Source organism: Ochotona princeps, chromosome 4, assembly GCF_030435755.1.
Source record: "Ochotona princeps isolate mOchPri1 chromosome 4, mOchPri1.hap1, whole genome shotgun sequence".
Taxonomy (NCBI): domain Eukaryota; kingdom Metazoa; phylum Chordata; class Mammalia; order Lagomorpha; family Ochotonidae; genus Ochotona; species Ochotona princeps.
Genome location: NC_080835.1, coordinates 109,360,975 through 109,388,723, shown reverse-complemented (window position 1 = coordinate 109,388,723; position 27,749 = coordinate 109,360,975). Strand labels below are relative to the sequence as shown.

The window sequence follows — 27,749 nt, the reverse complement described above, 5'->3', positions numbered from 1 at the left end:
TAAAGTCTTTGCCTTGAAAGCTGCGGGAATCCAATATGGCTCCAGTTCTAATCCAGGCAGCCCCACTTCCTATCAGCTCCCTGCCTATGGCCTGGGAAAGCAGTCAAGGATGGCCCAAAGCCTTGGGACCCTGCACACACGTGGGAGACCTGGAGGAAGTTCCTGGCTCCTGATTTCAGATTGACGTAGCACTGGCCATTGCGGTCACTTTGGGAGTGAATTACTGGAAGGAACATCTTCCTCTCTGTCTCTCCTGTTCTCTGTATATCTGATTTGCAACAAAAATAAATAAATCTTAAAGTATTTATTAAAAAGTCACATATTCTTATGAAGATAATGACATTTTTTAGACATTTCTACAGTTTCTTTAGATGTATCAAGGTTTACGTTTCTTATTTCTGTTTGGGATTTGCTGGTTCTAGTAGACAAATGTCTTTAATTCTAGAAAATTCTCAGCCATTTTGCCTTCTCTTTTTAGGACATTCAATAAGCTTACACTTCATCTTCCACACACTTCTGTTCTCTAGATAGCCTCCACCACCACTTTTCTCTGCACAAGATTCAGGCAATTTTCTTCGAATTTATTTTCTGACTTCCCATTTTCTCTTGTGTTGCTAAGATGTTGAGATTTTAGTTTTCTGTTGTAGAATTACTTGCCCCCCCCATAAAACGGCTATGTTTTTAGTTTACTGCTTTTTGCAGTTACTGTCCAAGCCTGCTGACTCTGTTAGAGGATAAGCGTATCTGTTCCGCACTTTTGTCTGGAAACTATACCACTTCCTCTCTGTTGTCTTACTAACTTTCCTCTACTGGTTCTTTCTGCTTTGTTTCTTTGTATTCCTTCGTTATTGTCCTTGAAGATTAGGGGACTAACCAGAGAGGCTACGATGAATGCCATACTCTGTCAGAAAAGCTTAATGTTTGGTTTTATTGGGTGACTGTAAGCATTACCTAAAGCAAATTCACTGAAATTCCTTGGCTTTCCCTGAGTAGGCATAAGCAGAACAGCAATCTGCAAGTGGGACTCATGATCACAATTTTGCAGGGATGGATTTCCCTTCCTTTTTGATCTTACAGATGGTCTACTGCCCAGACAGCCTTGTTAACAGTCCTGGAAGCTTGCAGAATGGGGACAGGTTTAAGCCTTAATGTGTAGAATAACTTCTCCAGGAATTCTTAACTTTCATACTCACTGTGTGGGCCTCAACATCCCTTTTTCTTATCATTCTGGTTTGAAGAACAGGAAGTTCGCTTTGTTTTGGCAAATGTCTTAAAGGTGAAATTGATAGTGTTCTGACAAGCTATTCATTTTCTTGTTTTGGCATTCCCCTAAAGTTAATTGGTAGTCTCTTGACCATCTTCTCAGCTCTTCAAATACTTTCAAAGAGACTTAAAAATCTAGAATATGTAACCACTTGAGTGGAGCCCATGGAGCAGGCTCCACATCAGGGATCCTGGGATGGTTGGGAGGCTGGATGTGGATTTTCCCCTTCTTTCTCTCCTTCCTCCAGATGCAAGGAGGAAAAAAAGGGAATGTGATAACAACGGTCTTACCCACTTTCCTCTAGCCCTTGACCCCTTGTGCCCTAATCAACTATGTAAAGATTATCAACAAAATAAAGAGAAAAAAAAGTCTAGAATACGTAAATAAAAGAATGGATTTAAACAACTTGTCAGTTTCCACCAGATAATGAATTTTGCCAATGTCTTTACTATTTACAAATTGTATTGCAACAAATGAGCAAATCAAGCTTTTAGTAAAAGGTACGATATATTGGGCCTGGCGTGGTGGCCTAGATGCTAAAGTCCATGCCTTGCCGGGATCCCATATGGGCGCCAGTTCTAATCTCAGCAGTTCCACTTCCCATCCAGCTCCCTGCTTGTGGCCTGGGAAAGCAGTGGAGGACGGCCCACGGTCTTGGGACCCTGCACCCGAGTGGGAGACCTGGAGGAGCTTCCTGACTTCGGACCGGCGCAGCACCGGCCGCTGCAGTCACTTGGGGGAGTTAATCATTGGACGGAAGGTCTTCCTCTCTGTCTCTCCTCTTCTCTGTATATCTAACTTTGCAATAAAAATAAAATAAATCTTAAAAAAAGCGCTATGATGTATTAACTTTAATAGCTGGGACAATATTATACACATGTGAAAATATTTAATAAATTTGTTAGTGGAAACACAGGATGAAACATCTTCCTGATGGAAATTTAGAATCTAAAACTAAAGTTTTCCTTTTTGGACCAATTGAATTAGCTAAAACAAGCAATTTTTTCCACTGAAGTTTGTCCCCAATCTAACCTAATCACATTACGCCAGCCAAAATTATTCAATCATTTGTGCTGGAAAATGTGACAGGATTATATTTTGCCCTGTTAGAATAAAGAATATTAACTCTATTTTTTGTTTGACTCAGTGGCCATCCAGGGCACTAGTACTCTGTATTTCAATCAATGATACACCGAGGGCTGTCAAAGCAGGCACTCACATTTAGCTCCCCGGCACCTCTCTTCTTCCTAGAAGTGCCCTTCCAAAGCCCTACTCCTGCTCAAGTGAGATGGAAAACAAAATAATGTTGCATTTTATTTCAGAAAAAAAAGATCATTTGTATCTTCAAATTTTCATTTTTTTTTCCTTCAAGAAAAAGGACTACATACTAGATTTCAGTGTGTCCTAGGATAAACACTGAAAAATTCCCAGCATTTGGACCACTTGGTCACCATGCACATAAACATCTATTTTTCAGTATTTAGAAATTTATTTAGAATATAGGTAACATTAAAGCTCATATGCAAAGGTTTGCAAAAAACATTTGGACAGATAAGGTGATGTATGCAGGCCATGTATGTACTATTTCTAGGAGATGCAAATAAAAACATACGACCTGGGACTGACTCTAGTATGTCAAAGTTTGTTTAGAAGCTGGCTGAGGGACAGGTATTTGACCTGTGGAGTAAACTCTCATTGCTTGCCTGCATATTAGAGCATCTAGAGTTCAGGCACAGCTTCTTTCGTGATTGTAGTCTTCTGTTACTGCATGCCAGGGGAGGCGGCAAGTAATGATTCAAGCAGTTGGGATCCTCTCAATCAAGTGCCAGACTGAGACCTGGATTAAGCTCCTGCTCCCCAGCTCTAGCCTGGCTCAACTTCAGTCACTGCAAGCATTTGGGGAGTGAATTATCTATCCATGTTTAGATCTCTCAAATTGAGAGACAAAAGAATGGAGTACAACGGATAGGTGTGGCAGTGTAGCATGCTAATCCTCTACCTTACAGCACCAGCATCCATATGGTGCTAGTTCATGTCCTGGTTGCTTCACTTCTGATCCAGCTTTCTGTTTATGGCCTGGGAAAGCAGTGGCTGGTGGCTCAGATCTTTCGGCCTCTACACCCGCACAGGGGTCCTGAGGCAGGCTCCAGGATGGGCTCAGCTCTCACCATTGCAACCATCTGGGGATGGCAGAGAGATGATCTCTATCTCTTCTCTCCTACTCTAAGTCTGCCTTTCCAATGAAAAAAAATACATTAAAAAGCCACTGTTGCTCTAAAAAATAAAGTATTAGATGTATATAAAACAAAACACTCATTTTTGCGTGCCTTTTAACCTGTCAACTCAGGGGGATAGTTAGCATACGAACATTAAAACAAAGGCATCATTACCTCTCTCAGGGATATTAAATGCATTAAAAGCTAAAACTTAAAAATCACTCCAAGCTAAATAGCAGGTCAAAGTCCAACACACAGTAGAGTTCTACTCATACCATGGAGAGTACAGAGCGAAATAATTACATTGTTATGCAATTATTAGCAAATAACTCTATATAAACTTTCCTCCATAAATGTTTTGTGCAATGATGATAATGTAAGTTAACAATATGAATTAAGGGCCCGGCGCAGTGGCCTAGTTGCTAAAGTCCTCGCCTTGAACGTCCCAGGATCCCATATGGGCGCCGGTTCTAATCCCGGTAGCTCTACTTCCCATCCAGCTCCCTGCTTCTGGCCTGGGAAAGCAGTCGAGGACGGCCCAAAGCCCAATGCTTTGGGACTCTGCACCCATGTGGGAGACGCGGAAGAGGTTCCAGGTTCCTGGCTTCGGATCGGCACAGAACCAGCCGCTGCGCTCACTTGGGGAGTGAAACATCGGACGGAAGATCTTCCTCTCTGTCTCTCCTCCTCTCTGTATATCTGACTTTGTAATAAAAATAATCTTTAAAAAAAAAAACGAATTAAAATTTCAACTGAACTGACTCAGCAACATGATAGTCAAATGATATTACTTTCTAGAAGTGACATTCTCATGTTTCTTAGATTTTTATTTATCTTTTTTGTAAAACTTATTTGAAAGTCAGTTTCACAGACGAGTCACAGAGCACGTTTGTGAGTCTGAGGCAGGGATGGAGGGACAGAAGGAGAGGAAAGGGGAGAGACAGCTGATGAGTGGGAGACTGGGGGGGCTAGGGGGAATCTTCCATTCACTGGTTCACTCCCCAGATGGCTGCCACGGCTGGGACTGGTCAAGTAGACGTCAAGAGCCAGGAGCTTCATCCGGGTCTCCTACATGGTGACAGAACCATCTTTAGTTGCTTTTCCTATGCCCATTAGCATGGAGTTGGATTAGAAGCAGAGCATCGGGACAAACATGAGAGCCCACATGTGATGCTGGCATAGCATATACCACAATGCTGGTCCCCACGTCTTATAAAAAGCTCCTTTCGGACATTACAAGATTCTGTTCTCAGTGGTAGCTGGTGGCTCAGAATTTTGTACAGACCCTTGCCGCTGGTGAAGCAGGAAAGCTGATTTCCAGACATTTTAACAATCTGGAGTGTTGTGTGCTAGCTACTGATGCTGCATCAAACAAGCTGCTAGGGCCCAGTGAGGTAGCCTAGCAACAAAATTCTAACCTTGCATGTGCTGGGATCCCATATGGACACCAGCTCTAATCCTGGTGGCCCTGCTTCCCATTCACCTCCCCTCTTGTGGCCTGGGAAAGCAGTCAGGATGGCCCAAAGCCTTGGGACCCGGCACCCGCGTGGGAGACCTGGAAGAGGTTCTGGGCTCCCGGCTTTGGATCAGCTCAGTTTCAGCCACTGTGGTCACTTGGGGAGTTAACCATTGGACAGAAGATCTTCCTCTCTGCATATCTGACTTTTCAATAAAAGTAAAAATAAATCCTAAAACAAAACAAAACCAAACCAAACCCACAAGCTGCCGCAGCCACTCTTCACAGACATACAGAACCCTCCTTGCAGTAAGGAAGCACAGGGCCCATCACAGTGGCAGTATCACTGTGAAGGACTGTTGCAGGTTTCATGAGTTGTCTAAATCTAAAACTGTGTCTCTTCCAGGCCAAACAGTTTCCTCCCATGTTTTCCTCACTGTAGCACCAACTTGTACACTTACTTCCTCAACTGACTCAATTTCACCAGACCAATCAAATTTCAAGTGGTCATTTTTGAGGAGCTTTTAACATGAACAAAACTGTTCAACTGGTATGCACCAACATGGCCCCATCTCCGGAATGGCCATTTTCAGAGGTCCTGCTCTGGGTATTCCCAGTGCAAGGTGCAACCTTGCTCAGATTGTTAATGTAGCACATGGACAGGAAAAAGTATTTTTAATTTTTTTTTAAAAAACATGATTTATCTGAAAGGCAGAATGACAGAGAAGGAGAGAACACAGATATTCCAACTGTTGATTCACTCCCCAAGCAGCTGCAACAGCCAGGCAGAAGCCTGGAGACTAGAACTCCATCTGAGCCTCCCACATGGGTGGCAGAGCTCAAGGATTTGGGCCATTTCTCACTACTTTCCCAGGTGTATTAGCAGGGAGATACACTGGAAGTTGAAGCAGCCAGGACTTGAATTGATGTTACAAGATGGGAAGTCAACATTTCAAAAGGTAGTTTGATCCATGGCACGAAAATCATCAGCTCCAGCGTTGCTGTCTTTCAAAATACCTTCATAGCAGGCCTTTGGAGTAGCCATTAAGGTTCTGCTTGGGATAGCTGCACCCGTACTGCAGCGCTGGGTCTGAGCCAGCTTGGCTTCAGACCCCAGATTTCTGTGAATGCACATCCAGTAGGCGGCAGGTGACAGACTCAAGCAGCTGTGTCCCTCACACATGATGGAATGTTGGGCACCAGCTGTTGTGAATTTGAGGAGGGAGCTAGTTAAAGATCTTTCTCTGCTCTTTAAATAAAATCAATAAAAAATAAAATAAAAACAAAACCTTTAGTGAGCTGTGAGTTTGTCTTGGCTATTACTTGTTCTTATGGTAGGTTGAAACTTTTAGAGCTTTAAGTTGTAGAAGAAAAAAATTTATTTTCCATACTTCACTAAAGGAATACCAAATTATTTATTATTAGGACCACACATTATACTGATACTGTTACTAAAGAACTCTATACACTTCACCTCTTACTCAGAGTCCCCACTGATATCATCATCCACAATTAAAAAAAAATTAAGAAAAAATATGAACTCTAAAATCTCCAAGAACCTCATGGGAGATATGTATTTTGAAAAAAACACTCAACATAGATCTCAATTTTTCCCCAACAAGATAAACTCTTAAGTTCATTTTTCATGAACTTTTTGGAGTACTCTTGAGTAATCATTAAAGCACTTAAAAATCCTGTAACTTACGCAGTCAAAATACTGTCAAGAGTCTCTACCATATCAGGTAGATCTTCTCCAAGAAGATGAATAGTTATAAGCTGGTATAACTGAATACTGCAAGGACATACACCTTATATGATGTCTTTAGCATTATCACAGGCAGTTTAAGAGCTGTATTTGAAAATATTCACCTAATGATTTGAAATGTACAGTTTTAGTCTTCAACTGTTTGTTGAGCTAGCAATGAAACTTCAGGATACTGATTATGGCTACCTAGCTGCTGAACTTGAAAGTAACATATCACACCCTTCTGACTACCCTGATATATCATGGTAAAATCTTAAGGTAAGGATTCTGAGAGATACTCCAGCAAATACTGCCTCAAACCAGGCACTTCTACTGAAGATGACAAAATCAGATCTTTATTTGATTCGTCAGGACTTCCTTGCTTCTCTGCAGTGCTCTCTGCCCACCACAGTTAGTAGGATCTTCAACCTCATCCTGTTGTGTTACTGTCAAAGATCTCCTCTCACTTAAGGAAAAACTCTTAACATATTTTTCCCTAAAACATAATGACTGTGCTGAATTTAAGAGATCAGTGGATCTATTACCCCTCATCTGACCTAGTTGCCAAGAATTTAATAGCTGTTCTTTTTAACATTTCAGAAGGCAGGTTTCCGTTTATCAGCCCCTCTGGTTTTCAAGTTTCCCTTACATCAGTAATCTCAACTCTCATTCCTGTAAAGGACCTTGAAATTCACATCAAAATGCTTCTGCTGAAGTCATTACAGCACTGTTGGCAAAACCAATCAAAAAGACACGAATACTGGGCTCATCCTGGTTAATCTGTTCTTTGTAGAACTGCTTCAGTTCGCTTTGCAGAAACAATTTAATTCTTCAAAGAATTTGTTCATCATAATGGACACAAAACTGGTTTACTTTTGTTGTGTGACATATTTCTGACACTCTCATTAAGATAACCATTAGGATACACATTTCTACTGCAACCTATCCTGTGGATACTGGGTATTTGTTAGATTTTTGATTGTAAATCTACCATCCACTGGTTCAACTACAGATGTATCCCTGGGTGGCATTTGGCTGGAGGGCACTAACATAATAAATAGGTACAGGAGTTCCTCTAAATCCACAGGGATGATTCAGGATCTCTGGGTGGATGCCTGAAATCAAATACTGAAATACACACACACACACAATTTTTCCTATACATATTTTCCTATGAGCAAGCTTATAAATTGTAATTTGTTATTATAAAGAAACACAGTAGCACACTTAGAAAATTCTATAACAGAAGTAGTGAACGTGGTCTAACTAAACCTCAAAAAGTTTCTTGAACATAAGCACTGTGACACTCTGGCAACCAAGATGGCTTTTAAGTGACTAATGGGAAGGTAGCATACATAATGTGGATATGCTGGACAAGATTATTCATTTTCCAAGTAGATGGATGAAACTGTGAAATTTCATCATGCTAATCAGAAGAGATGCAAATTAAAACATATGAATTATCCATTTCTGGAATCTTCCAGTTAGTATTTTCAGTATTACTTTTAAGTTTATAAATACAGGAACTGGTAGAGTTAATGACTTGATCAAAATTATACAGATTAAGGGGCAAAAAGTAGTAGCAGCACAACCCATACTTGTCTGACTTCTGGGTCTGAACTTTTACTCATGTTACACTACTTTTCTATATGATTTGTGGTACAATTCAAGCATTTCTCCAGTGGCAGATCTTCAGACACCATATCTGGCTTAAGCCTCCATTTTCTTTAATATAACTGACTAATAACTTTGGGATTTAAACATCTTTATGAGTTGAGGAAGCAAATCTTGCTGGAACCATTAGCAAAACATGCACATCCCCTTGATATAAACATTGTCCCGTTCTAGAATGAGAAGCTAACAAATGAAGGCAGTACCATGTAACCAAGGTGCACACTGCAACCTATCGATGACACAATAGATCAATAGATGACAGAACATCAGCTATGGACCTTCTACTTCTTAATGTTCTATGTGATAAAAGTTAAGCCATTGCAGAAGGAATAATATTAACTAAAACTAGCACTCAAGAGTCTTCACAATCTGTTATGAGCCACTCCTTTTTGTCTTTTCTCCCATTCATCACTCCCCCTACTTGCAAGCATTTGTGCTCTATTTATACTATACTGCACTGGATTCATTGCTTATCAAACACGCACTGCTTTCTTCTACAATTCTGGGCTTTCACACATTTCATAGAGATGTTATTCCCTCACCTGACAATCACCTACCCATTGTGTAAGAATCAGCTCCTATGTGTGTCTAGAGCTTTGCTCAACCCCATACCTTAGCACTTGTAGGAGTTCACAGAAATCATCTGCTTATACATCTATTCTCCAATTAGACTACTCATTCCTTTACTTCAGGGACTTTTTCTTTATGTATCACCAATATTCAACATATGGTAAGTTTTCCAATAAATATTTTAATAAAGAATAAAATACTAACTGGATTTTTTACTTTTTTTGCACTGAGTCATAATTTGCATCTTTGCCTTTGTACCTTCAGATAGTGCTGAATTTTTTCCCTCCCACACCCCCAAAGAAAACTCAGGGTGGCACCACAGTACAGTGGGTTAAGCCTCCAGCTGCAGTGCCATCATCCTATAAAGGCATTGGTTCCAGTCCTGGCTGTTCCACTTTTGATTCAGCTACCTGGTGGTGTACCTGGGAAAATGGCAGCAGTAGGCTCAAGTACTTGGGCCCATGGAACCATGGACCCACGTGGGAGATCAGGCAGGGGGTACTGCTTTAGTCTGGCCCAGCTATGGTCATTGTGGCCATCTGGAGAGTGAACCAGTGGATAGATCTCTCTCTCGCTCGCTCCTTCCCTTCCTCCTTCTCTTTCTCTGTAAATCTTTGAAATAAAAAAAAAATTAATCTTTGAGGAAAAAAAAAATCCCATAGTGTCAAAAGCAAGTTTGAAAAAAAAAATCCAGTTACAGAATTTTATTCTTTACATTTCCTGACACAAAATGCTCTATCTAGTAAGATTTTAAAACTTTCTGAATTGACTTTACAGTTTCATGAAAAACAAAGACACTGTACCTATAGAGGAAGACTGTGGACTAATCAGAAGGTCCTCTTGGACTTGCTCACTTCCTGGCACTGTCTGCTGATCGCTCAGCGAGCTCTGAGATGCACTGACAGGCTGGGATACTTCCTCGTGAACCTCCTCGTCACTTAACCTCTCTACTTTGACCTGGACATCTTCTTCAGCACCCAAAGGCAAGGTGGCTTTTGTGCTCTCACAAGTCACATAATCAGTCATTCTTCTACCTGCCTCGGATGGGCCAGGTAATTCTAAAGTTCGGGTGTTTTCTGCCTGCTTAACTTTCTCAGGCTGAATCCTTCGATCAATTCCAAAAGGAAAAGTCCAGGGAAAAGCTAAAGAAGAGTCAACTGGTTGGTTTCTGTTTTCTGAGTAGGAAGCTGCAGAATTCAGTACCTGCGGCGAACTTGTTTGTGTGCTACACTTTACAGGACTTTCAGGAGACATAACAATATAGCTTTTGCGCTTTCTCCGGGATTCTCGGCAGACAGGAATGGTTCTTTCTACCACACTGCACTCTGAAGACACAGGAGAAATGCTTCCATCTCGAGAAGTAAAATTGCAGTTAGAATTATTTTCTTGTCCAGCATCTAGACTCTTTTCTGGTTGGCTATTGGGAGTATTCCATAAAATGCTTGATTTCATGAACTCGGAACAGGTACTAGCAACACTAAACATTTGCATATAGCTGGCTGCGGCTAAAACATCAATAATATTTTCTGTGTTAATTGACAGAGTGGCTGTATAAGCATATTCTAAAAGGGGTATAAAGCCAGTCACTGTGACATGATGTAGATCCAAAACATTCTTGTTCTCATCCTCTGCTTGGCCCACAAGTTTGGTGCGAAAGAAATCACTGCAAGCTGCTAGTACCACCTTATGTGCCCGGAAGATTTTGTCCTGGACACGAATAGTGACATCACAAAAGTGTCCATCATTTCGCAGCATATTTAGCTTTCCAAGCATTTCCTGGCTGTGGGAAGAGGAACTATGAGTAAATGTTTTCACACCCATCTTCTCCTTCCTCTTCTACAGATGCTCTTCAAGGATGCAAATGAATCAGAAATGTCCTAAAAAATACATAAAGCATTAATTGACATTTTCATAGCTAAAGCAGGTGAATTAATTTTACAATGTTTCTATACAGTTACTATGCTGAACAAAAAAGCTAAGTAGTGAAAGAGAAATTTTAAATTAGTAAATATATTAAAATGTATTCCTCCTACCCAGCACAGAAAACTGTCTAAACTGTCCAGTCAGTACTACCAGTGAGCTAGCGTTGTAATAAGCTGTAGGATTTTAAATGAGAGTTTATATATAACAACACTTCAACAGTGTGTCAGACATATTCTCAATGACTCACATTTGAATGTGCTGATCTTCATGATTATCTGTTAGTGGGTACATCGTTACCTATCTCTACATGTAAGCATGCAGTGGGCAATGCCAGTTTACACAATCAAACATTCCACTATATAACCATCCCCCTCTGAATGTTCTATGTAGGGAAATGTACGGGAGGAGGGAAAAAAAAAAAAACCACCAAGATTTCAAGATGGCTTAAAAAAGGATAACTCAATATCCTGATGAGAGACCAAATGAGAAATCTAAGACAGTCTCTTGTCTGATATCACAATTGAAAGGATAAAGGCATTAAAAAAAATCCCGTGCCAAGTCAGCCAGGTAAAAGGTCACTCAAGTTTCTATCTTGACCATAATCACTGAGAACACTTAAAACATAAACCTGTTCCACAAGCTCTTTCAAAGAAAAGTACTTGCAATGAAACATGGCGCAGCTAAGATTGATCTAAGCAAACCATCATTACTGTATCTGTCGAGTTCTCTCACAGGAATGACAGGGAGAAGGCAATAGGAGGGCCATACACCGTGTTCGGTTGTTTGCTGCAACCTAGGAAATTGACATCTGTGTTTAAAGCCTGGCTACACCCCCTGCTTATTTTGACTGCGGTCACACGGTTGAGGGAGGAAACTGCCTTCAGAGCAATTCATACAGCAATTCAGGCACCATGTATATGCACGAGTATGAAGACAAGAAATAATCATGTTCACAGAACATGTGTAATAAGATATTAAAATGGAACTATCTGCATGGAGTGCCCAAACAGATATATTCCCAAATGAATTGCCAAGGTCACCATGGAACGGAGTAGTGGCAAATTATTTTTACAATGTTGTGTCGCATCAATCTTGAATTAATTTTTTTTAAAGATTTATTCATTTTATTACAAAGTCAGATATACACAGAGGAGGAGAGGCAGAGAGGAAGATCTTCATCCATTGATTCACTCCCCAAGTGAGCCGCAACGGGCCGATGCGCGCCGATCCGAAGCCGGGAACCTGGAACCTCTTCCGGGTCTCCCACGCGGGTGCAGGGTCCCAATGCTTTGGGCTGTCCTCAACTGCTTTCCCAGGCCACAGGCAGGGAGCTGGATGGGAAGTGGAGCTGCCGGGATTAGAACCGGCACCCATAAGGGATCCCGAGGCGTTCAAGGCGAGGACTTTAGCCGCCAGGCCACGCCGCCGGGCCCAATTACTTTCAACATTCAAAAGATTAACTGTATTTCTGCTAAGCATTATCAGTGTTTTATGGGTTCCTAATCTTACCCCACTCCCTGCATTTGCCCTGCAAAGCATCAGCATATTTGTCCTTTGTCTCACAACTATGGAAAACTATGATGTGTCTGACCAGAAAACAGAGTTTCCAACAGGACACAAAAGGCACGCACAATGTAGTTGAGACTGTTGGCTTTGTAGCATGATGCTAGGTTTGCATCCGGCTACCGCTGTTTACAGCTGTGTGATCTTAGGCAAATACTGTAATAATCTGTATTCTATTTTCCTCCTCAATAAAGAAAATGGGGATCCTATAATCTGTCTCATAGAGTTTCCAGGTTAAAGGACTCAATATATATTGCTTCAAATGATGTACTTATCACTAAAGGACCTTTTCTACTTTACCTTGTACCACTCCTATTCATGAAATGATCAAAAAACACATTCAGAAAAAGGCAAAGGGCAGTAAAAGTGTGCAGTGCAGGAATACAGAAAGAAATTAAAAAGGAAGAGGTCCAGGCACTGTGGTGTAGCAAGCTAAGCTTCTGCCTGTGGCACCAGCATCCCATAAGGGCACTAGGAAAGCAGCCCAGGACGGCTCAAGTCCTTGGGTCTCTGCATCTACACGGGTCTCTGCAGGAAGTTACCAGCTCCAGGTTTTGGATTGGTGCAGCTCTGGTCACTGTAGCCATTTTAGAGAGAATCAGCACATGGAAAATCTCTCTGTCTCTCCTCTCTGTTACTCTGGCATTCAAATAAAAATAAATCTTAAAGGAAGCAAACCAAACGTTTCTATTTCACACAAAAGCCTGAGGTGGCAAAAAAGAAGAACTTTTAACTTTGAATTATGAATTATATTAGATGGACAATGGAAGACAAAAAAGTCATGAATACCTCCTATGCAATCACGTCTGTTGAAGCCAGCAGTGGCATACATATGACACACAGTCTGGCACAGCTGAAGTAATGAGAGGGAGGTTAGACTGGAACCCTTTCAATGCCATGTATTTATGACTTGCATTTCCCAACACACGTTTATGGAGACTTTGAGATTTTATAATTAAAAATTACATTACAAATGTATTTTTAAAATATTGAAATATATATTGAGGCAGAACTTGAACACAGAAAAAATTACTTACACCTAATATGGACAGTGCAGGAACAAGAAAGAATAATTTAAAATTTTGCAAATCAGATAATTTTGCTATAAAAATTCATTTCTCAGTGTGTACATGGATACACACACATACACACACATATATATATATAGTAATAACATATTTAATTTGGAGATCACTTAAAATTCTTGAGCAAAGATAACTGGGATCAATATTGTGTAATAGTGGGCAAAGCCAGCACCTATGATACTGGCATCCCACCTGGGTGCCAGTTCAAAATCCAACTGTTGCATTTCCAATCTAGTTCCCTGTTAACATGCCTGGGAACCGTGGAAGATGGCCCTGTGCTTGAGTTTCCGAACCCATGTGTGGGAACAGAGGAGATCCAGGCTCTTGGCTTCAGCCTGGCACAGCATGGGCACTGTAACCATCCGGGGAGTGAACTCATACATGAAGCTCAATGTCTGGCTTTTGAATAAATTAAAATAAAATTTAAAAGAGATAACGATTGTACTTGTTTAAACGAAGGCAACACACACAGAAAAATGTATTTGCGTGGTAGTTTTTAATTTGAAGAAATGGTTTATTTTCCATCCTTTCACTTCAAGTTACTGATAAAATACTATACATGCATGCTTAAAAAAGTGGTGGCTGCTGAACACATACTTAAAAAAATTTTTTCAGGGCCCAGCACAGTGGCCTAGCAGCAACAATTCTAACCTTGCATCCATCGGGATCCCTTATGGGCGCTGGTTCTAATCCTGGAGCCCGACTTCCCATCCAGCTCCCTGCCTATGGCCTGGGAAAGCAGTTGAGGACAGCCCAAAGCCTTGGGACCGGGCACGTGCGTGAGACACCTGGAGAAAGTTCCTGGCTCCTGGCTTCAGATTGGTGCAGCACTGGCCAGTATGGTCACTTGGGAGCAAATCATCGGAAGGAAGATCATTCTGTCTCTCCTGCTCTCTGTATATCTGACTTTGCAATAAAAATAAATCTTAAAATTTTTTTTTAACTTGAAAGAGAGGGAGGGTGAAAGAGATCTTCTACCTGCTGGTTCACTCCCAAATGCCTACAACAGCCGGAGATGTGCGAGGGCAAAACTGAGAGCCAGTAGCTTCATTCAGTTCTCCCGCATAGATGCAGAAACCCAAAGTCTTAGCTCATCTTCTCTGCACTCCCGGGGACCTTGATTGCAAGTGGAGCAGTGAGACCAGAACTGGCACCATATGGGATTAGCCAGCTCCAAAACAATATAAAGCAGATATATTTGTGTGTGCATGTATAATTACAGGAAAAAATGTCCTATGATTTGATTTATAGTTGGGTTGAGAAACCTGCCAAAAAGATAAAGAATTTAATTAGTAAAAGTAAGATAAAGCTTAGGTTTTAAATTGTGAATTCTCCAGTTTAAGTCAGACATTAAAACTTAGCAAAATACACTGGTTTGTGTTCTGGTGGCCCTGTTTCCCATCCAGATCCCTGCTTGTGGCCTGGGAAAGCAGTCGAGTCAAGGACAACCCAAACAAAGCCCTGGAACCCTGCACCCGCGTGGGAGACCTGGAAGAAGTTCCTGGCTCCTGGCTTCAGATTGGCACAGATTTGACAGTTGTGGCCATTGGGGAGTGAATCAATGGACAGAAGATCTTCCTCTCTTTGTATGTGACTTTCCAACAAAAATAAATAAATCTTTAAAAATAAATAAATCTTAAAAAAAGAAACTTAGCCAATTTAACAGAAAGGAGTGGGCCCTTCACATTCCCTCCGGAACATTTCTCCTACCCACCCACTGTCAATCCACACCATGATCTTCTCCGCCCTAATCAGAGGCTTATACAGGCACACACCTATGTCAACAATATTGAAAAAATACAGTAAGAAATTAACAAAAACTCAGGTAAGCTATTTCATCTCTCTCGTGCTTCAGTTTTATCTATAAAACAAGAATCATGCAAATTATACTTCCAAGATTGCCAAAGAATGAACTTCACCCAATTCCTGGCAAAAGTATCCAATAAATAGTTTATTCACACTGGAAATGTGAAATAAACACATTTCAAAATGTATATGTATGACTTAGCACATGTTTAATAACACCGTGTTTGTAAAGATGAACTAACAAATCAGTTCAATAGCCTAGCAGCTAAAGTCCTCGCCTTGAACGCGCCAGCATCCCTTATGGGCACCGGCTCTAACCCCGGCAGCTCCACTTCCCATCCAGCTCCCTGCTTGTGGCCTGGGAAAGCAGTCGAGGACAGCCCAAAGCCTTGGGACCCTGCACACATGGGAGACCCGGAAGAGGTTCCGGTCTTCTCAGTTTGGATCTGTGCGATTCCAGCTGTTGTGGCCATTTTGGGAATGAATCAATGGATGAAGATCTTCCTTTCTGTCTCTCCTTCTCTCTGTATATCTGACTTTCCCATTAAAAAAAAAAAAATCTTAAAAAAAAAAAACCACCAGATGAGCTGGTAGTTAGGTGTTGGCCTAGCAGTTTAAAAGCCTAAGTTCCACAGCTGAGTAGCCTGGGTTGGATTCCCGGCCCTAGCTTTTGATTTGAGCTTCTTGCCCATGAGACCCTCGGAGGCAGCAGTGACGGTTTGGTTCAAGTAGTTGAACTGACTGGGGCAGGATGGAGAGACACAGATTGTGCTCTCAGCAGCCATCTTTGATCCTAGTACAAACCCAAACTTTACAGACACTGGGGAATGAAGCAGTGGATGCGAACATATTCTGTGTCTCTCTCAAGATACATTAATATAAAACAGGAGAGGCTGGTACGGTGGTGTAACAAGCGAATCCTCCATGTGCAAAGCGGGCGTCCTATATGGGTACTAGTTTGTGTCCTGGCTGCTCCACTTCTGTCAGCTCCCTGTTAATGTGCCTCAGAAGGCAGCGGCTCGCTGAAGCCCTTGGGCCCCTGTACCCATGTGAGATCAAAAGAAGCTCCTGGATTATGGCTCAGGCTATTGTGGCACTTGGGACATGTGCATGCCATTTTGGAGTGCCTGGTTTGGAAGTCGCAGCGCTGTTCCTAACTGCAGCTCCTTATCCATGTGGACCCTGGTGATCCCAACCACCCACATGGCCCAGCCTGAGCCCAGCCTGAGCTCAGTCTCTAGCATTACAGGAACTTCAGAGAGCAAACCAATGGATGGAAGCTTTTTTCTAACAGACTAGAAAAAGAAACCTATATAGATGTAAAATGCATCTAAATGTATCTAAATCCACAGAAATATATCTAGTTCACATGCACTAGATGAAACAAACCTTACCCATTATTTTTGTATTAAAGATGTATTTTTATTGGAAAGTCAGATATACAGAGAGGAGGAGAGACAAAGACATAGATCTGTCTGCTGGTTCACTCCCCAAGTGGCCACAATGGCCAGAGCTAATCCAATCCTAAGCCAGTAGCCAGGAGCTTCTTCTGGGTCTTCCACATGGGTGCAGGATCCCAAGGCTTTGGGTCATCCTCGATTGCTTTCCTAGGCCACAAGCAGGGAGCTGGATGGGAAGTGGAACAGCCAGGAGACAAACCAGTGTCCATAAGGGATCCCAGAAGTTACAAGGTGAGCATTTACTCTAACCCAGAAGATGCTACTGAACCAAATAACTATTTTGAAACTGGCTTTAAAGAGATGGAACTAGAAACAGTACTTCTGAGTCATCCAGCAACATGAACGAGCTCTCTGGTTAATGAAGGAACATGAAAATCAGAAGAGCAGGGCCCGGCGCAGTGGCCTAGCGGCTAAAGTCCTCGCCTTGAAAGCCCCGGGATCCCATATGGGCGCCGGTTCTAATCCCGGCAGCTCCACTTCCCATCCAGCTCCCTACTTGTGGCCTGGGAAAGCAGTTGAGGACGGCCCAAGACTTTGGGACCCTGCACCCATGTGGGAGACCTGGAAGAGCTTCCTGGTTCCCGGCTTCGGATCGGCGCAGCACCGGCCCGTTGCGGCTCACTTGGGGAGTGAATCATTGGACAGAAGATCTTCCTCTCTGTCTCTCCTCCTCTCTGTAGATCTGACTTTGTAATAAAAATATATAAATCTTAAAAAAAAAATAAAGGGGGCCCGGCGGCGTGACCTGGCGGCTAAAGTCCTTGCCTTGAAAGCCCCGGGATCCCATATGGGCGCCGGTTCTAATCCCGGCAGCTCCACTTCCCATCCAGCTCCCTGCTTGTGGCCTGGGAAAGCAGTTGAGGACGGCCCAATGCATTGGGACACTGCACCCGCGTGGGAGACCCGGAGGAGGTTCCTGGTTCCCGGCTTCGGATCGGCGCAGCACCGGCCGTTGTGGCTCACTTGGGGAGTGAATCATTGGACGGAAGATCTTCCTCTCTGTCTCTCCTCCTCTCTGTATATCTGACTTTGTAATAAAAATAAAATAAATCTTAAAAAAAAATCACCAATTAATGGAATTCTTTTCCACAAGAGGAACTGAACATCAATAGCTTGTAATTTGACAAAAGAACCCCTAAACAAAGGACTTCCCAAAAAACCAAAAATCCCAAGAGAACCAAAGAAAAAAATATCAAGTCTTCTAAACCTAACTACCAATTCCCAGGATATATGAAGGTGGCAGGAACATGTTAAAACTATACCACAATATGTTGCGGCTTGGGTCACCTGGCCTGGGTCCCGAGGCCCACTTGCGTGGAGGGTGCCGGTTTCGTGAGCTCAGCAGGCGGGGACTCAGTGGGTCTCGGGTCGCCTGTGAGGTGGATACTGGGTTTGTGAACCCCAGTGGCAGGGGATCTGGCAATGCTCAGGTTTCCTGGCTTGGGTCGTGGGGACGATCTGCAAGCGAGGTGCTGGGTTTGTGAGCCCTGGGGGCGGGGGACCCAGTAGGGCTTGGGTAGCCTGACCCTGGTCTTTGGGCCTGCCTGCGAGTGAAAAAGTCAGTACAGTATACACAGATCCTCATGCACATAGAGAATATGGCAGCCCATCTGGAACTGTAGCAGAGGAAGGAGAACAGAGCAACTTGGACAACTACCCCAGCAAGTGATGAGAGCAAAAATCAGTGTGAATGAAGACTTAAGCTTGACTGTGTCAGCCAGTGGGCATTGGGAGGGATGCCTCACCTTTGGATTGGTGAAATCAACAGCATTTCAGATAATCCAAACACCTGGTCAGAACCCTCAGATCAGCACTACATTGGGACCCTGGGTTGATACTGGGTGATGGTTCCCCATCCCTGGGTACCAGGATAGTTAGGAGCTTGGTGTGGCTTCCCCCTTTATCTCTCCCCTCCCCTCAGAAACAAGAAACAGCAAATCTGGAAACAATGATTTCACCCACTTTTCCCTAATCCATGATCCTTCCCACTCTGATCAACCATGCAATCATCATCAAAACACACACACACTAACTAACAAAATCTAACACTAACAGCAAATTTAATACAGCAAAAACTGGACTGTGAAACTAGAAACTCCACTAAAAAATTTTCTGGCACCTAATAGACTTTAAGAAAAAGACATAAAGGGGAAATAAGATAGGGAACTCAGACTTAAAAATGAAAAAGAAATCTGAGATGACTTGAATATGCTTTCACTGCCCATTTGAAATTATTACTAATATTAAAAAAAAGGATTTACTTTACTTGAAGCATGAAACTATAGAGAGAGAGAGAGGAGATATCTTTTACCTACTGGCTCAAATGGTTGCCATGGCAAGAACTGGGATGGGGGTGTCCAAAGCTCGGTGCCAGGAGCTTCATCTGGGTCTCCCATGTGGGTGCAGGGGCCCAAGGACTTGGGCCATCTTCCAGTGATTTCCCAGGTTATTACCAGGGAGCTGGATCAGAACTAGAGCATTCAGGATTCAAACTGGTGCCCATATGGGATGCCAGCACCACAGGTTGAAGATTAGTCTGGCTATGCCACTGTGCTGGCCCCAAGAAATTTTTAATGTGGGAACATGACTATACATTTTTAAACAGCTTTAAGATATAGTTCATGCACTTACATGCATAAACATTTCACAACTTTTTTTGTGTTCACAGATATGTCTAACCACAACAATATTCAATTTTAGGATAATTTTATCATCTCAAGAAGAAACCCTGTGTGCTTCAGCTACCACCCTCATTACCACAGCCTCCACCTTTATGCAGGCTATAGGGATTGACTAGCCTATACTGTCTTCATAAACTCCTCTGCTCAAGATTTTCACAAGAATGGAACAATATGTAGACTGTTAAGGATTGTTGCATTTCACTCAGCATGCTACAGTAGTTATTAGAGCTTCATTTCCTTTTATGCCCAAATAATAATCCATTATACAAACAATACATTTTTATGTTCTATTGATTAACTAATGAATATCAGAGTTGCTTCCATAATTCCTGGTTTTTATGGAAAAGCTGTTACAATCACATGTTTTTGTGTGGGCACACATTTTTCAATTTTCCTAGGTACTTATGTAGGTAGGAGTGTAACTGCTGTGTTACGTAGCAATTCTATGTCTACCTGTTGGAGAAACTATCATTTTCCAAAGCAGCTGCACTTCTATATTCTTACCGTGTGTTCACTAGAGTCTGCATCAAAACCGTCTAAGCCAAGAATTTTCTTTGTGGGCATTAGAAAAAATTATTTGAAAGGCAGACTGAGGGTAGGGGGTATTAGAATGAGCATACTTTCATTCACTAATTTATTCCTGAAATGTCTGCAATGGTTAGGTCTGGGCCTATCCAAGGTGGCAGCATCTCAGTCTCTTGAGCCATCATTACTGTCTCCCAAAGTCTGCACAAGGAGGAAGCTGTAGGTAAGACATGGAGATGCGTGTCAAACCTTGGTACTCTGAAATAGAGGATGGGTATGGTATCTTAACTGCTGGGTGGAAGCCCAGCCTTGGGAGCAGTTTTATAATCACTAATTCAAACTCTTTTTTGACACAGATCTACGTTGATTTCTTTTTCCTTTTTTTTTTTTAAATAAGCTTTTTTTTTTTTTTAAAAGATTTTATTATTATTGGAAAGCCGGATATACAGAGAGAAGGAGAGACAGAGAGGAAGATCTTCCATCCGATGTTTCACTCCCCAAGTGAGCCGCAACGGGCCGGTACGCGCCAACCCGATGCCGGGAACCTGGAACCTCTTCCGGGTCTCCCACACGGGTGCAGGGTCCCAGTGCTTTGGGCTGTCCTCGACTGCTTTCCCAGGCCATAAGCAGGGAGCTGGATGGGAAGTGGAGCTGCCGGGATTGGGATTAGAACCGGCGCCCATATGGGATCCCGAGGCGTTCAAGGCGAGGACTTTAGCCGCTAGGCCACTGCGCCGGGCCCAGACGTACCTAAGAAACCGTTGAACTTGACTGGACAATAAGATGCTGGACTCTATGTTTGGTATACGCTTGCAATGGGGGACTCTCAACTGAACTTGAGCTGTGGTTATGCAACAAGGTGGAGGAATCCACCATGGTGGGAGGGTTTGGGGAGGGGTAGGGAGAACCCAAGTATCTATGTAACTGTGTCACATAATACAATGTAATTAATGAAGTTAAATAATAAATAATTAAAAAAAAAAGTCTTCCTAGGATTTTTCCATTTCATCTGTAATTTGCTGGCATATAATTGCTCATAGTAACCTTTAATAAATCTTTATTACTACCTTCATTTTGCTTTCTTTAACTATAGTTTGCTCTTCTTTTCAAGCATCTTAAGTGGAAGGTGAGGTTATTCATTGACATTTTTATTATTATTATTATTATTTTATGATACAGTTCCATTAGGCCCAGGGATTTTCCTTACCCCCTACACAAGTCTCCCCTTCCCCCGGAGTTTTCCTATATTATTACCATAATCATAAATAGCCATATGTCCATCATTACAGGCATGGATAATGGCAAAGAGTTCAGTGTCCTATTGTTAAGATACAGTTAACAGTTTTTAAGTGGAGTTCAGTTTTGATCTAGAAGTAAAGATGCATACTGCCACTGTATCCTTACATCTGGATATGACAGTCTCCATTACACAGTTATCATACATCCCCTTAAATGAAAAGCTACAATACAAAATCAACAACCTGAAGAAAAACAGAAATTTACAATGCCATGAAGTTAAATAACATGCTGCTGAATGACTAATGTGTTGCTGAAGAAATGAAAGTCAAGAAACTTTTTAAAGAAAATGATGCTACTGTATGGTCTATGAGTCACTGAAGAATTTAATGAGAAAGTGTTATGCAGAGATGAAGCTAAAAAATTCATCAATAACATCATAAATTGTTGCTGATGTTATGTCAGGGCTTTTAATTAATAGGGATGGTACTCTGCCAGCTCTGCCTTCAGACCTGATATGGTCTCCCCAACAAGCCGTTGAATTTATCTGGACAATAAGATGCTGGTCTCTATGCTTGGCATGTGCTCGCAATGAAAGAATCTCAACTGATCTTGAACTGTGGTAATGCAACAAGGTGGAGGAGTCCACCATGGGGGGGCGGGTTTGGGGAGGGGTGGGGGGAATCCCAGTACCTATGAAACTGTGTCACATAATGCAATGTAATCAATTAAAAAAAAATTCATCAAGGGCTCAGCCCAATAGATAGTGGTTAAAGTCTTTGCCTTGCATGCGCCAGAATTCCGTTTTGGCGCCAGTTCTAATCCCAGCAGCCCCGCTTCCTATCCAGCTCCCTACTGGTGGCCTGGGAAGGCAGCAAAGCACGGCCCAACGCCTTGGGACTCTGCACCCGCATGAGAGACCTAAAAGAGCTCCTGGCTCCTGACTTCTGATTGGCTCAGCTCCAGCTGTTGTGGCTGCATGGGGAGTGAACCATAGGATGGAGGACCTTCCTCTGTGTCTCTCCTTCTCTCTATATATTGTCCTTTCCAATAAAAATAAATAAGTCTTTTTAAAAAAAATTCATCAAAATCCCTGAGTTACAGTTTCTGCTGATCTTTGTTGGTGAGCTATGTCTTCTATAGCCAACAAATAGGTGGGTTTTGTTTTTTTAATCTAGTCTACTAATCTATGATGTTTGATTCATGCGTTTAAGCCATTCACATTCAGGGTTAATATGAATGGATGGTAATTTTAGCAATAGGTTGATCATTGATTTAGTTTTCTGCTGTTATGTACTGGGATGTTCTTCACATCTGCCTCTGGTTTGTGCAGGTTGCTAAGTTGTGTCACCCACACGTCTACAATTCAATTTTACTTATTGTGGTTGGCACATGGTTCTTTGTTCACAGTCACCTGTGCCACTCCCTCTTGTGCCACAAGTTCCAGGTCTGGGTTCTTAAGACTTCCACCATGGTCTCTATAGCCCCACCTCCTGGCTCATCACTTTCCACCTCCTGTGATACCATGCTTAGGCTGTACCACTGTCTGTACAACCTTTCTCCTACTTCCAGTTCAAGAAGTTCCCAGGATTAATGAGACACCAAGTGTCCTATATAGCTAGGTTGTTGGGGGTACTGACCTTGCAGGAACCTGTTGGCCATTAGGTGTGAGGGCCACATGAACTTATTTTGACTCATATGATGCCAAAGTCAGTATTATTTTCCCCATGGGAGCACTTCAATGCACTGAGCTCAGTCAGTTCACTCCCAACTCAGCGCATGCGCAGGTTACTGTTGGCTTGCAGTCTTAATGTTTTCCACACTGTAAGAAATGGTGCCTGATGTGCCACTACTGGAGTTCTTGATCTGCTGGTCATCAGGTCTGAGGGCTACCTGGACCTGTCCTGGGTAGAACCGGTAGGATGCCACGTTGTTGCAGTTCATTGAGCCAGAAATGAGTTCACTCCCAGCTCAGTACTGTCCATCACCATTGCCTCTCTATACAATATGGTGCCTGATTCAGCTCCTGGGGGCAGACTGGGTTATGAAATTCACCCTGTTCCCACACTACCCATCTGGGACCTGTTGGTCTGTCTCTGTTCCTGGTCAAATCAGACCAGCATGACCAACAGCTCTTTTTGTCTGGGTTCGCCTCCTGAGCTCCCGGTGAACACCTTGCTGCTGGTGGAGTTCCACCTGTGGGTGCAGTCCAGATCACTGAGTGCCGCTGGGATATCAGTCAATGCAACATTCTCATGTCTGTCAGTCTCCAGGTGCCCCTCTACTGTTTTTCTGTCCTCTTCTATTTCCTGGATGTGTCCTTTCAGCTTTCACACTGGCTAATGTTTCTCTATCTGTTTAAATGTGTCCTTACCCAATTCTATCCTCTTGATTCCCCTTTCTTCTGTCTTAATAAAGGTATTTACAACTAGAAATTTCCCTCTTTGCACTGCTAGCCCAACATACTGTTTCTATTATCTTCATTTTTTTCTTATTTTTTTCTTAGATTTATTTATTTTTATTGCACAGTCAGATATACAGAGAAGAGAGAGAGGAAAATATTCCGTCTGATGATTCACTCCCCAAGGGGCCACAATGGCCAGAGAATCACAGAACTCCATTTATTTGAAATGTTCAGAATAGGCAAACTCAGAGACAAAATAGAGTTTGGTGACTGCCTGTGCCTGAAGATTGGATAGAACTGGACAGTGATGGCTAAGAGACTGTACGTAGGGTTTGACTGTAGGGCAAAGAAAACATTTTCTAGTAACATATCAAAGCCAGCAAACAGTACACTTTCAATGTGATTATCTGTATATTAACTTTAAAGCTGTTAAAAATATAAAATAATAAATACAAGAGCTTAGGAGGAGAATGGAGAGAATAGCGGCAAAAGAATCAGTGAACTTGACGGAACAACATAAATCACTCAGTTTGAACAACAGAGAGAAAATGGGTTGACAAAAGTAAAACAGGGCTTCAGGCCCCTGTGGAATGATAAAACACATCCAGCTTAGACCCAAGCTTTTATTCGCAAAAGTTTCAAAAAGGCGGCAGGGGCAGAAGAAAGTCAAAGGGAGAGAAGGTGAAAAAGTCTAATTAAATCTAAGAGATTAGAGAAGTTCAGGGAACCCAAACTGGATATACTCAAAACAATCATGTCCAGTCACACTTCAGTTGTCAAAAACTAAAAGAACTTCCAATATAGGACTTCCATATCAAGTGAAAACTCCCTACAGGAATGATGGAGAAAGCAGGACACCTTTACATGCAGGAACACTAGAGATTTTGTTGCCAGACCTATCCCTTAAAGAACAGAAAACAACATCAGGTTAAGTTCTTGAAATGGAAAAAAAAAAAATGGAAGCAGCAAAAAATACCTATTTTCAATCTTGTTTTCCATCAACCTTTTGAAGTCCATTTGCATTTATTGCCTCTTGTATTTTATAAAATATTTCTGCTAACCAAAGCAAAATTTCTACCATTGTCTGATGTTGTTCTTAAGGCATATAGGGGGTATATGATGGGGGAGTACAGAGACCTTTTTTAAAAAAGATTTATTTTTAATGGAAAGGCAGACTTACAGAGAGAAGCAGAGAAAGACAGACTTCCATCTGCTGGTTGATGCCCCATATGGCTACAATAGCTGAAACTAAGCCAATATGAGGCCAGGAGCTAGGGGCTTCTTCTGGGTTTCCTTCGTGAGTGCAGAAGCCAGCGGCTTCTTCTAGGTCTTCCACGTGGATGCAGGTTATAAAGTAAAATGCCTACATCATCTAAGTTACCTAACAATTGAGATTAAATTCTGGCAAAACAATACCTAAAACTTCTACAACTATCATTAATCACTAGCAATCTCTAACACCTTTTCATCATCCCATACTGATACTCAGTATCCTCTAAAAATAATTCCCCAATTCTTCTTTTCATCCAGTATTCCTGGTAACCATTTTATTTTCTGTCTGTGAACCCGATAACCCTGGTACTTCATACAAGTGAAATCATCTAATAGTTATCCTATGTCTGGCTAATTTAATGACTCTTGTATGTTGTAGTCTATAAGAATTCCCTAAGACTGAATATACATACCACATTTTGTTTATCCAGTTAGTTAAAATAGACACTTGCATTTCTTCTGCAGATTTTACATTTCCTATTTAATTAATGAAAGCAGGTTTATCTATGAAATCAAATAATCTTCAGGTATAGGAATCTTGGCTATCTAGCCCTGTACTCTGTGTCATTTGAACTTACTCCAGTCAAAATTCTGCTAACATTTTGAAGTATCTTTACTTAGGGCGACTATTACCTAAAACTGCTCACATTTCTCTTTGACAAAGTCATCAATCACACCAACATTTTATTTAGTTATAACATGACAGCTGATGCTCATGTGTAATACAACTCAATAGGCAGAGAGAGAATTGTTTGAGGAACCAAGATGGCAAAACAGTACAAGGACACGTTTAAACAGATGGAGAAATATTAGCTAATCTGAAGCAGACAGGGCACATTCCAGGAAATAGAAGAGGACAGAACAACAGCAGAGGGGTACCTGGAGACTGACAGACACAGGAAAGCAGTGGACACAATGGTGTGATATTGCAGTGAACAATATCCCAGCAGCATAAGGTGAACAGAAATGAAATCCTGTGGAACTTGACGAGCAACCAGATGGGAAGGGACTTTCACTGGGAGCTCAGGAGGTAAACCCAGACAAAGAACTGTTGGTCATGCTGCTCTGTTTGATTTGACGAGGAGCAGAGACAGAGCTGCAGGTCCCAGATGGGCAGTGTGGGAATAGGGTGGATTTCACAGTCCAGAGCTGAGTCAGGCACCATTTTGTTTAAGGAGGCAAAGGTTATGGGACAGAACTGTGCATTCATTGAGCTGGGAGTGAATTCATTTCTGGCACAGTGAACTGCAACAATGTGGCATCCTACAGGTTCCACCCAAGATAGGTCCAGGTATCCTTAAAACCTGATGGCTAGCAGATCAAGAACTTCAGTAGTGCAGGGAGCTGGATGGGAAGTAGGGCAGCTGGGACATGAATTGACACCCATATGGGATCCCAGCACGCGCAAGGCAAGGATTTTAGCCATTGAATTATTGCACTGGACACAGAAGTATTTATTTTTAAAAGCCTATTTATTTTAAAGGCAGATTGCCAGAGAGACAGGGAGAGAGAATCAGGGATGCAGGCAGGGAAGATACAGCAAGACCTCTGATTCACTAATTCACTCTTCAAATGTCCAGAACAGCCAGTGCTGGGCCAGGCCAAAGTCAGCAACTGAAGAACTCCATCTGTGCCTCTGAGGTGGGTTGCAGGAACCCAAGTACTTGAGCTATTGTCCACTGCCTTCCTACGCACACTAAACAAAGTTGGATTTGAAGGGAAATAACTGGGACTCAAACTAGTGCTCTAATGCAGGCCTTCTAAGCAGAGGCTTAACCCACTGTGACATAACAACCCAGGAAGATTTGTTAAAATTTAGTACTCTATTTTTAGGTAAATGGTTCCATGGCATTAAGTATATTTACACTGTGTATAACTAGGACAGATTGGGCTGAACAGCCTGCAGCACTCCTTGGCATGTGCAGGCTGGGTTCGGGGGTGGGCCATGCTGGGCTATGCTCCAGCACCTATGGTTCACACGAGAGTACTGGGAGTGGTCCAGGTGTGGATGAGATGTAGCATCCACTAGCAAAACCAGGACTGGCTGCAGTACCTGCCAGAGAGTGACATGACTGGGAGCAGGTCATGTAAGGATATACTGAGCACCCATCACATGCTTGAATCTGCAGCTGGGATCGGGTCTGATAGGGAAAGTGGGGGAACTTCCCTGTTAGGCTGCAGCCTCCCACTGGTGAGTACAAGAGCAGTTATTTGGGACAACCCAGGCCAGGCTGGGTTCGGGCAGCTGTCAGTATAGATGTGGGTTGGGTCTGGGGACAGACCACCTTGAACCAGTCCACAGCACCAGCTGGCATGGGCAAGAGCCATGATAGGCCACAACACTCGCCAGCCAGTTCACTTGAGGGCTAGCGCTACGAGCAGGCCAAGCTGAGCTAGGCTGTAACATTCACCAGCACAAGTGAGACTGGGGACAAGCTGGGCAGGGCCAGGCTGCAGCACCAGCTGGTGAATGTTGAGATGGCGCCAAGTCATGTCAGACTGGGCTTTAGCACCCATAGGTATGTGTAAGACCCAGGTCTGGGAGTGAGCCTGGTAGGGGAGCTCTGGGGATTCCCCTGCCGGGCTGCTGCTTTCACTGGTGAGCCTGGGTATGTATGAGAGCTGGATATAATGTGGGGCCAGGCTAGACTGCAGCACATACTGGAACATGCAAAAACTGGGGCTGAGGGCAGTCCTGGTGGGAGTTACTGAGGGTTAGCTCTGACTAGGCTGCAATACCCAGTGGTGTGTGTAAGGGATGAGTTTTTGGAGAATTGGACTGGGCTAGCCGCAGCACTTGTGGGCTTGTGTGAGAGACGGTACTGGGAATAGAACTGACCAGGAAGCTGTATCCACTGGTATGTGCAGGT

General features: G+C 42.6%; 1 protein-coding gene across 7 annotated transcripts in view; it reads right to left on the bottom strand.

Annotated features, from left to right (window-relative positions):
* ZBTB44 (zinc finger and BTB domain containing 44) overlaps window positions 1-27,749 on the bottom strand; it is a 76,276-nt gene that overhangs the window by 14,391 nt on the left and 34,136 nt on the right. For 6 of the 7 annotated variants that reach the window (XM_058664098.1, XM_058664100.1, XM_058664101.1 and 3 more), the window contains exon 2: window positions 9,728-10,801. In XM_058664098.1, coding sequence (XP_058520081.1) covers window positions 9,728-10,745 — 1,018 coding nt within the window. In that variant the 5' untranslated portion in view covers window positions 10,746-10,801. Of the gene's footprint in view, window positions 1-9,727; window positions 10,802-11,094; window positions 11,206-27,749 lie in introns of those variants that run through there. The other variant, XM_058664099.1, reaches the window with a different exon arrangement.